The following is a 12291-nucleotide window of genomic DNA, read 5'->3' on the forward strand; positions in this document are numbered from 1 at the left end:
TTGAGAAACAAGTCTTGTGGCGACACGGCACCCCAGAGAGAATTGAGTCAGACAATGGGACTCATTTCCGGAACAACCTCATAGACACTTGGGCCAAAGAGCATGGCATTGAGTGGGTATACCACATCCCCTACCATGCACCAGCCTCTGGGAAAATCGAACGGTACAATGGGCTGTTAAAAACTACACTGAGAGCAATGGGTGGTGGGACTTTCAAACACTGGGATACACATTTACCAAAAGCCACCTGGTTGGTCAACAGTAGGGGATCTGCCAACAGGGCTGGCCCAGCCCAATCAGAACTTTTACGTACTGTAGAGGGGGATAAAGTTCCTGTGGTGCACATAAAGAATTTGTTGGGGAAGACAGTCTGGGTTATTCCTGCTTCAGGTAAAGGCAAACCCACTCGTGGGGTTGCTTTTGCTCAGGGACCTGGATATACTTGGTGGGTAATGCGGGAAGATGGGGAAGTCCGATGTGTACCTCAAGGGGATTTGATTTTGGGGGAAAACAGCCAATGAACTCAATTGTACGCTGTTGCCTGCTCTATAACACTTTTATAGCCCACCAGCTAGATATCTTCAGGTCACCAGCCATTGACCCTGACTTCCCTCCGATCATCACCTCAACAAAGAATGAATTTTGAGGAAACCAGACGAGCTCAGCAGTGACCAGATGAGTTTGGCGGTATCATCAGCAGGCAACAACCCAACACTATGTACCGTCCCTCCTGCCCTGAAAGACTATTACAAGAGATGGAGCCTGACATCATGGACTGGATGAGTTCAGCAATTTTACAGGGATTGGTCCATGGACTAGGGAACGATATCTTTCTCTGTGTGTGGGTGTGGGTGTATATATATGTGTATATATGGGACAGGGGTGATGGTGTGCTGAGAGATGTGGGATCTGAGCATGACGTGAATGGTATGGAATAAGGGGTGGATACTGTCCTGGGTTCAGCTATAGCAGTCATTTTTCTCCTGCTTAGTAGCTGGTGCAGTGCTGTGTTTTTTAACTTTCAGCCTGGGAACAACGCTGATAACACCGATGTTTTTAGTTGTTGCTAAGTAATGTTTATTCCAGCCAAGGACTTTCTCAGTCTCATGCTTTGCCAGGGAGGAGGGGAAGCCGGGAGGAAGCAGAGACAGGACACCTGACCCAAACTAGCCAAAGGGGTATTCCATACCACAGCACGTCATGCCCAGTATATAAACCGGGGGGAGTTACCCGGAAGGCCCAGATCACTGCTCGGGTCGCGCTGGGTATCGGTCGGCGGGTGGTGAGCAATTGTGTCCTCTCCCCTTGTTATTTCACTAATCGTTATTATCATTGGTGGTAGCAGTAGTGGTTTTGTGTTATACCTTAGTTGCGGGACTGCTCTTATCTCAACCCGTGGGAGTTACATTCTTCCCATTCTCCTCCCCATCCCTCCGGGAGTGGGGGAGGAAGAAGGGGGGGGGGGGGGAGTGAGCGAGCGGCTGTGTGGTTCTGAGTTACCGGCTGGGCTCAAACCACGACACCTTTTGATAGTTGTAGTACCCTCCTTCATGTCTCTGTCTTCCCTCCAGCTCAAGCTGCTGGGCTGCTTACTCAGCCTGGGAAAAACTGACTTCTCTTGACTTTTGCCTCTTTACTGACTCAGTGTCTGCTGAATAAGCACTTTCACAATAAATGCAGTCATCATATGCACACTTTTGGAAACAAAGGCTCTTCCTCTAATATTTGTACAGGTATAAGTGTTCTGTGCCAAAGGAAGAAACACCCAGAAATGGAACTACACCTCTCCCCACCTTCAGCCACTAGAATTTCAACACACTTTCTTTCTACCTCTACCATTTCAGGAGGAAATGAGAGAAATGAAAGTTTATTCATCTCCATGATATTTTTAATATGATTTGATTCAGCCTCTGTATTCTGAATTTTGTCACACAGAGGTTTAGATCACTCTGGCAAACCTAATTCTGGCTTCTAGGCATTGATAAACTAGCCCGCCATTATTACAGTTTGTTCTTGCAATAGAACTTCTAGACACTAGTTTGGCTGCCAGCCTTTAGATATGATCTGAATTGTATTTATTTGAAAAATAGTGTCATGAGAGTTTTGTAGTAGATAACAGCTGCCTTCACTTAAGCAGGAAGATTACCCTGTTATACTTAATATCTACCTGGCTATTATAACTATAGTCACTAAAGTTTGTTCTGAATACTGTTTTAGGTTATCATGGTACAATTCTGTGTCTTACTATAATTTCCTTGGGATTTTTTCACTTTATAATGACAGGTAATAACAGTATTAGTGAATGCAAAGGGAAACAAACCAGTCAGAATCTGATGTACTGCATACACTAAATATTATCTGCGATGGATGGAAATGAGTGTACATGGTTGTAACCACAGTTCTTTTTTACCAACAATTGTGTTCATATCTTACTACAAAATTTTCTTATGGATTAAATGCTTGACTGTTCTGACATCCAGATTTTTCTTTTCTTTACACACCCTGAAGTTCTTTTTGAGAACATAGATTTCAATTGGAGAAGTATCAAAAGGGAAATATTGTTGGCTCTTATTTGTAACTTGTGAACAAGATAAATACTGGGACTTTTTTTCACTACTCACTTTTTGGGTTTTTTCTGGTTTGGTTTTTTTTTTTTTTTTTTACCTTTTATGTTTATCTTTGTTGAATTCAGTTCTGGTAAAATAGAAATACACTCTATTCCAAGATCCCACAGGTTCCAAAATCTGAACTAGTCCATAACTAGTAGACTAAGAAAGTTGTATCATACTTTTAACTTGGCAGAAAGATACCGTAATGACAGGGTTTTTCCACTAATTCAGCCAAGTACACTTAATGTACTTGTAAGCAAACAATGTCTCACTGAAACCTCTTTTGGCTTCTTCTTAGTTGTGTGTTCTGTTGTCTACATATTTGGGCATAGTGAAGAAATTTCCATCTTGGCAGAGAAAGATATTAAAAAGTAAATATATGAATCTATAAATAAATAAAGAAAGTAATAAGGGCGGAGGGGGGAAACAAGCCAGAAATTAAAAATAGTCATTGAGGAACTGTTTTAGGAAGGGGCATGAAAAGGGAGGGGGAAACTCAGCTCATTTACCATGTCATATTAGTATTTTTCCCAAGTGAAGAGTTAACATAAGCAAATGCTTTATTTATCATTGCCCCACACCTCTGCTGTAACTTTTTACTTTCTGTGAACATAAAATGATTTTTTTTTTCTTTTTGTTCCTTTTATAACACCAAAGTCTTTTGTTTATTTAAAAAGACTACACAAGATACTGAGTAGTAAAATCAAACTATCTAATTCTACAATTTATTATAGTTGCCAAAGACATACCAAAGTAAAGACTTGGAGCTGAAAACAGGAATAGTAAGAACCTTGACTGAGAAGGTCTTACCCATGCAAGAGCAAGCCAAAACTTGGACACATAGAAGAGGGGCTGAGATACATTATTCATCAGCAAAAGAAAGCTCTAAGTAGAAAAGAAACAGGAATCCATATAGAGGTTGAATGCAAGGAAAAAATGCTGATTTTAGTTCTAGGGGGCTTCCTAGTATAGAAGGTTGAGGAACGATCTAAATGTGTGGTGGAGAAGTAGTAATATTTATAAATATTTGGTGAAATCAGGAGAGACTGGAATCACTAAAGAAAAGATTTTCCTTAGCGGTAGACTTCCTGAAGTCTTTCTGGCCTTGTATTTATCTTGCTTACATATATTTATGAAGCATTCATTGCATTTTTTGTGCTGCTGTGGTCTAGACAGAAACGAAGAGCTCCTTAAATTCAGATTAGGCTACAATTCAGAATTAAATTTAATATAGCTAAATTGAAATTAATAACATTGAATTTAATTGAAAGTAATTGAAGTCTAGTTGAATTAGAATTGTATATGAATTACATATGGGGTCTTTTCTTTCTGTGCTTGCATGTAAAATTGTAGTTTTAAATGTAATTCCTTCCCATTTTAAAAAAACAAGTTGGCTTTTACATCAATGACACAGAATCAGAATTAACATAAGGAGGTGCTACTAAAAGTCTTTGCATCAATTTCCCTCATTTATCCTGTGTTTACTAACAAGGGTTTCTGACAGCCCAGCTATTTATTCTATTCTCTTGCAAGAGATAGCAAAACCTTCTTGAGAGACCCAACTTCAGCCATCTCAGATGTTTGGGAGTTTTTTCTGCTGAAATGTGTAAAATGCCAAAGAATTTAATTCTGATCCACAGCCATGCACATTTAATTAATTTCATTAATTGATAATGACATATTTATTTGCACTTTCAGCTTTATAAACAGATTTCAATATCTGTCATGTATCTGTAAAAGGGTATATTTTTAAAAACTGAAAAACCTTTCACTGAAAGGATATTATCTGTACCAATGAAAAAAAAATATTCTCGTACTAAACAGTTGCATTGTCAGGGAATTTTTTTAAATTAATTTGAATCTAATCAGCATGGATGTTATTTAAGTAAATAGTTCAAAACAGATAATTCTAGATAAATATTATAGTGTGTGTATTTGGGAGGAGATAATGTATACATGTGCTTACTTCTTCCTATAAATATGCAAAGCAAAAGAGATTGAGCTGGAAAAGGTGAATTCTTTTGTAATGTGAGTAATATGCATTGCAAAGGCAGTCTCTCACCTGCCTCCTCTTGAGCTAATGCAACCTTTCATTACTGCATCTCACAAATCTGTCTATTCTAAAACACTCAATATTACTACTCTGGAAGTCTGTATGTCATGTGAAGCACCTTGAAAAGGGCATGTCTTAGGAAAGTCTGAGGTGTAGCAAGTAAAGCTCTACAGTCATCACTTCAGCTCAGCATGAACATTTACATCCACATCATAAGAATAAAATATTCTATGGCTCTGACTTTTCTACAGTTTCTGTTAAAATCTGTCTTCCCTTTACCCACAGCTCCTGTGTTAAACACACAAAAGTGTATCAAAGTTACTACTTTTGTGTAAGAAAAAAGAATCCCATGGCATGTCTTTTTAATAACTGTTCAGCTACAAAATTTTATTGGTATCCTTCTATGTTCCCTCTAGAGGATGTAATGCACAAAAGCATTGCCACGGAACATATAAAATTACAAATGAAATTTATTGTAAAAAGTAGAATGTCTTCTAGACTGGTGTCAGTATTTATTTCATTCATAAACCAAAACTGCAGGTATAACATATTCATTGTCAGCAAGTTCATGTGTGTAAATTGCCATCCAACAGTATTGACTGATATAAGACAGATATTGAAAAGACAATTTAAATTTACTTTTCCAAACATAAACTGCTCCACAAAAGCACTGTAAAAACTCTTTCAAGGTTTTGTGTTGTGCTTCACATGTATGGTTAACTACATAATTTGGTTGTGTCATAATCCACTGTGTTTGGCAATTTGGCATTAAAGGCCTGCAAAGCAGATTGAATTCTCACCACTTCACTGGTAGACAGTTTGAGTCTATGACGGAGCAAGCAAGAGAAGAGGTCTAAACGACGCTGACCAGGTGGAGAGAGTTTATTTACACGATCCCGTATCTCTAACAACTGCAAAAGTGCTGAGTCCTGTGATCCCTGAGTATAGGGGTAGTCCAGCTGCAAAATCAAGTCTCGAATTGCTTCTGGGTCGAAGTGCATGCTGTAGCCAAACACTTGGATGTTATTGATTTTCATGTAGCCCAGATTTCTTGAGGGATCAATAAATTCCAGGGGTTCATAGTAAATGCTCTCATTGCCATTTGGACCATTTGACTTTATTCGACTCCTCAAATAGATGTGTACAGTTTCAAAAAAAGTCTTCCACTTGTTGCCCAGAGTCAGCGTCCAGTTATAACACTGAAGGGGTAAGTCCAGTTTAGTCCGCTCCCAGTCTGGGAAATTATTTTCATTCACAGGCATAAACCAGCTCTCAGAGTGGCTGCCCCCAAAAGGGTTGACGTAAACAGCAAGAACGGGCTCTAAGGTGCTGTTTTTAGTTAGGCAAATTTGAAGAGAAAGGCCCAGTATCATATGGACCAGGCTAGACTTGTACTTGTTACTCTTAAGAGTAAGGAGCATCCGCTTGCGCCAAGAAGGATCAAACCAGCTGTTGAGGCGCATGTCATTGCTGATAAAAATAGCATGGACCTCAATTCTCCTGTCTGTCTTCTGTAATAAATACTTCATTTCCAGGTCCTGAAGGTCAGTCTCAAACCCAATGTAGTGCTCTGTCGATTCTGCCACTTCAGGCTTGCAAAGCCCTTGGCTCAGCATGTAGCCAGCATTGCAGCTCCCACAGCGAGTGCGATTGTCAGGAGCACAGCTCAAACACGCAGAGCCATCTCCAACTATGCAGGGAAGGAATCCATGGCAAGCAACCTGGTCATTAGGGCAGGTGCATGTGTGAGTTTCTTCAGAAAAGCTTCCTAGAAGGCCATTTTCATTGCAGTAGAGAAAGGACTGGATGCGGTTGAGCCAGTAGTTGGAAGATCTGCAACGTTAAAATAACTTATTTTAACACAGAGACCTGCACATACTAAATATACCTTGTTATTTTTTATCAGAAAGAGAAAAATAAAGCTGTTTTTAGTAGCAGATTAAGGCACTGAAGTAAGATGACAGTGTCTGCTGGCAGATAAATACATGTACAAATTGCCTTTTAACAATGCAAAATCACAAAAGAAAAGTTTCCTTATAAACTCACAGGCACAACAGGGACATTTGGTTCATATATTTGCTATCTCTGCCAAGTAAGCCTGACAAAGAGCCATTTTGCTGTTATTGTCTTCAGATTAACATCTTAAAATCCCATGCAGCTGAGATTGTTTTTCCTCATACTGTTTGATCAGGGAGGTGCTTTGTATGTATCTAAATATGTATAACTGTACCATCTCCCTATTTCATTATGACGATTTTTGTAAGCTTGCAAGCTTTCTTGTAACTGGCTGAAGTTGCTTTGATTTATAGACAGTGAGCCAAAGTGTTTTCCTGGAATAGCAAATAGGACCCTACTCCCCACTAAGATAGATTCAGTCTTAATTCTTCAGATGACTTTCAGCACGATATCCCTCTAGGAAGCCATGCATGAGCATGCTGTGTTTACTTTTCATCTTTGAAGATGAAATTAAAAGACCACTTTAATGTTCTTCCTGTCATCTCATTTTCATTTTACTAGAAGCAACAGTTAATGTCCTACATCACCCTGGGAAAAGATACTGAAACCAACAGTTAAGGCTGATGAGGCACGTCTGCTACAAGAAAGACAATGGGAGCAACTGAGTTACATGCAAATAGCGAAGAGAAAGATCATCTTCTTTCTTTTTCAGTTCTTATTAATCTTAGCAATGCACAATTTAAAAAACTTGTTTTGGCTGCTGCAGAGTCCACTCCATTGTTGCCACTTGAATGATCATAGTTGCATGGCTTGTTCCCTTTTCAGTGCATTGTTTCAAAGAGAAAACGCAATAGCCTCATTGACTTACTTTTTAAGTCACATCTGAATTTGTCTTACCAGTTCAGAAATTTTAATTTTTTTTTTCTGACTAAAAAATATATGCTAAAACTAAAAATCTATCACATCTTAAAGTCTGATTCTTTAGAAACATGAAAATGAAGAGTAAAATTACATATTTGTATACTCTGGTGACTTTGTTTAATCCTTTTTTTTATTATTTTTTCTTTTTCTTTTTTTGGTTTGGGGGGAATCTTATTATTTGAGGTTGGGTTTTTTATATACATATAGCATATTAATATTTTCTAGAACTATAAGTAAATGTGATAACATCCATGACATGAATGCCTTAATACCATTCTTACTGTGTTCATTTGAAAGTTATTATTAAGCAAGAATATTTTGGCAAGTTTATTCCTTCATTTCCTGGTTAAAATTCATAATGTCCATTCTACAGGCAAGGTCAATGGCATAATATAAAAGATACTCCAAAACTGAGTAGAACATTAAAGTTATTGCTCTCCCAGGTGGAATGGGAAGTTCCTGTGTACTTTGTCTGGGTTGTTTTGACAGTAATCTGTACCTACTTAGCGTGCCCTGGCAGCTCACAGGAACTACACTTCAGATGTGTTATGGCCCTGTTTCCCATTATAGAATGAACTTTACAGCCAGGCTATGTCTCACATGGTCTGTCTTATTGCTCTCAGCCCTGTGATGCATCACAGCAATCAAAACAGAGAGGATCCTTGTCTAAAGGAGTGAAACTAACCTTTCAAAGGTCTCATATTACAGCTTTTTCCTAACTCTTTATGGCTCTCTGTGCTTATTTAAGAACTGATACAGAGCTCCAAAAGCTACTGGATGTAAGATATGAAAGTCTGGGGGGTTAATTTTCCTTCAGATCTTTGGGTTAGGCCACTTGCTTCACAATAGCCTCCATGAAGTTTTTACCTTGTTTTAATTTGTTACCTTGGACAGATAATTGGGAAGATTTCAAGAATATGTGATTTGCTTTTTAATCTCCAAGTTTTCTGCTTGTACTGTTATTACTAGCTGGTACCACATGATTACTGTATCAAGGTTAAGTGTGTTCAACAGCTGATATTGGTCAGGTTTGTAAATGCGAATTTTAACACCTCTTCCATTTCTCTTGTGAACAGAAGTTCACACTTTTGAAAAGTTTATTATATATTATTATATTAGAAGTACATTTCCAGAAAACATCATTTTGCTTAGGACAACTCTGAGCTTACAGATGTGGTTTTAAATTCATCTCAGTAGAGGATAAATATTTGAAGACTAACTGTAAAGATTTTCCATGTATCACAATGTGTGACCCATAGAGACTAAATCTGCTTGGCTCACTCACACAAAACAGCAACCATTCTACATACTTTGTAGCATCTAAGGATATGTTTGCCTGATATATTCTAGTCAGAAGAAACCTAATGGTGTCTGAGATCCAAAGCTGGAGCCACAGCACTTAGTTTTTCAGCAGAGATTAGTAGCCTGGATTTGGCATCGTGCTAGTATGGACAAGAAATTTCTGTATGGCTTGGAGGTTAAGCATTTATCCTGGCTTGGAGTTCAGGAACACTTAGCTTCAAGCTACACACCAGCTATGAACTTCTAGGTCCTAATTTTAGATACTTTCTGACAGATTTTAATGAATGAATTTTTTAATATTGCTTTATTGAGGTGTATTGGGTGTCACTGGAAAGATTTTGACAGCAGGAGGGCAGATGCAGGAATGCCCTCTGTGAGAAGGGGCTGCCTCATACTGGACACAGCTGGCTCCAGACAAGTTATCTTGAGCAATTGCTTCTTATAGAATTTAATAAATATATTAAGACAATTAGCTTCTGAGGGAGGGTTGAAAGAGATCGCCAAGAGATGCTTTTAATGACAGTGCAAACATTATTATCTGATTTGGAAAATTATATTTACTAGCCTGATATGCTAGTTTTCCAGAGACTGAGATATAGAACTTCTGACTTCCAAACCTAGTGAAACTAGCAAGAATCTTCCTAGTTACTTCAATGAGCTTTAAATCAAAATGTCATGCCTGAATATCTGTGCCTTTGCCATCATTCAAAATTATGTGACAATCTATAATCAAAAGCTATTTGTGGTGAAACATACACTTGAAATCACAGCTTTGCTTTAGAAATAATATTTAATGAAATAAAACCCTTGAGAAGTACAGCATACTTCTTACTGAATTACATAACGAATTAGAGCTCCCTGGAAATTCTTTAGAATTTTTTTTAAACTGTTTTTATTTATTAATATCGAGTCACTGAAATCAACCTTTCAAAAGCAGTACAAAGTTATAACAGAAGTGCTAAGTCCAGAATTTCTATGAAAACATAAATACTACTGATTGTCCTGTTAGTTGAATACTTGCTGTCCTTACAGGAAATAGACCATCAAGCCTCTTCTCTGACTTATGCAAAGTAGAAGACTGAGACAGATAACCCATACAAATCATATACTTCTACCCTTTAATTAGGACTTCACTATTCTGAGGTTTCAGTCTCACTTTTGACTGCAAAGAGTTTCTAGTCACATGAACCACATCTCTTGCATGGATGAACATTTCCTTCTAACCTTATTTAATTTGTTTGATCATATACATCAATATGAATATACTTAGTTGTGTGTGACAATATTCTACAGATTTTCTCAATTCTTAAAATTTTGTGGGAAACAGATTGTTAACTAATTATGGTTTAATAACAGATCCAGCTCCATCTTCTTACATTCAACTCTTTTCGTACTATCAGATCAGGCTACTGTAGCTGGATGATAATACTCTTTTGTGGGTGAACCTTCTGTTGCATAGAAAGCACTAAGGAGTTGGCTACCATGCTTTTAGCTAAAATACTTACAGGGTAAGGAAAACCTGCCATATAATCTCACATTTACACAAGCATGATGAAAATAGGATAATCCTGTGGAAGTTAATGTATCAGTTAACATCAGCCAAGTTTCTGATGAGAATCATTTTAATGAGAAATATAAATCTTTTTTGTAGGTGAAATATAATTCTACATGAAGTTGCACTGCATTACCTCTTCATAAAATGCTCTCCAATTGTTAATTCTAAAGTGTATTGAAAATATTTTGCAATATTTTTTTCTTCTATGAACTTACTTTACTTTAAAAACAATAAGTTATGAGAACAATAGCAGTTGCAAGTTTAATCCAAAACATGTGCTTCCTTCTCATTCAATACACTGTAACATTAAACGTAAGAACAAAGCAGTATGGTCAGCCTATATAATAGCCATAGCAAGTATTTAATCATGATGTGACACTTACTCCTTCTCTGCCTCACTAAGTGCTTAACATCTGTTGTACATCAGATGACTCAGTAGCAGATGATGAGCACTCAGTGGGGCAGATGCTAAGTAAAAAAATGAAGACAATTTAACTAGAGTGTATAGGCAGTAAAATACCCATTACCTACTTTTTCCTCCTTTCGAGGCTGAGTCCAGTATAAATCTGTAAGACAGCAACATCAACACCAAATGCACTTACAGGTATCTCTAAAATGTCCTACTCTTGTAGGATCACCTCTTGGGAAGGACAAATAAGGCTCCAAGTACTTTTTTGCTGTGCTTTGATTTATAACAAGAACATTAATTGCTACTAAATTTGATAATGGTCTTCATATGAATGCATTTGTCTTCTGGGAATCAGGGTAAAAATACTGACTGTACAGTCACCAGAAGGCCACTGAATGATTAGCAGAATGAATGGTTTTAGTTTATTCAGCTTCACAAAATTAAAGCAGTACTATAACCACTACTCAAAGAAACATGCCAGAAATTATTTCACTATGGCTCATGTTACAGGTATGTCAGTGAGACTCTCAATGACAGCTGCAAATCCTACTCAAAAAGATGATAAACAAGAGCAGTGCAGCTGTTCTGAGCTCAATCTTACAATTTCACAGCTGGCTCCACCTGAATCAGATACTTTAAAGCTGATCTAAAGGTCTGAGCTAGCTATGTGGACGATGGTGAAAACAAGTTAAGCATACCGTGCAGTAGAAAAGGAATGTGATACCTTTGTAAATGTATATAAAGGAATGAAAACCTCTGCCTAGAGAGATGCGTTTGGTAAAAATCCCCTTTTAGCATACACAGAAAGCATATTAATTAGCTATGAATTTTTTATGGAAATCTTGCTTCCATCTGCTAAAATTGCTTCCAGCACAGAAATGGATGGGGTAAATAAAGAAATCTAGCTTGGTGTGAAACTCCTCCATGTTGCCTATACTACAGAGAAGGGAATGCATGAACCAGGAGGTTGATTCAGGGATTATGTTGTTGGGATTAATAACAATCTGAACTAAATCTATAGTGATTTAAGGAGGCAAAATACCTTCTTCTTCCCTGTTAATCACATTTAAGGAGAATCTTTGCAGATATCACCATTCTGCAGCTATTGTCCTCCCTGCCACTTCTTTAGGTTGATACTCTATCTTTTAAAACCAATAATGCATGCCACTTTTAAATTCAAGATTGCCTTTGTATTACAAGAAGCAGATGAATTAAACCTTTATATTATATGATATAAACCTGTAACACATAGACTAAACAATATTTTGAAATTAAAATATTTAATATTTCAGAGGATATTTCTTGTCAGATTGTTATGAATTTATTTACAAAGATTTGTAGATTGAGCTATGCTAATGTTGCACCCTTGTAACTCTCATAGCAAAGTTTTTGTACTGTGAAAAATTTCTGCAAAACACACTAAAGAATGGTCATAGAAAAACCATTTTAAGATAACATGCCCACAACTTTTTGAACAGCTATATTC

General features: G+C 37.4%; 1 protein-coding gene across 3 annotated transcripts in view; it reads right to left on the reverse strand.

The window, feature by feature from the left end:
- Positions 1-5028: 5028 nt before the first annotated feature.
- The window catches only part of BRINP3 (BMP/retinoic acid inducible neural specific 3), a 200131-nt gene continuing 192868 nt past the window's right edge, over positions 5029-12291 (reverse strand). For all 3 annotated transcript variants that reach the window (XM_030494740.1, XM_030494742.1, XM_030494741.1), the window contains one exon: positions 5029-6495. In XM_030494740.1, coding sequence (XP_030350600.1) covers positions 5379-6495 — 1117 coding nt within the window. In that variant the 3' untranslated portion in view covers positions 5029-5378. The remainder of the gene's footprint in view (positions 6496-12291) is intronic.

Source organism: Strigops habroptila, chromosome 8, assembly GCF_004027225.2.
Source record: "Strigops habroptila isolate Jane chromosome 8, bStrHab1.2.pri, whole genome shotgun sequence".
Taxonomy (NCBI): domain Eukaryota; kingdom Metazoa; phylum Chordata; class Aves; order Psittaciformes; family Psittacidae; genus Strigops; species Strigops habroptila.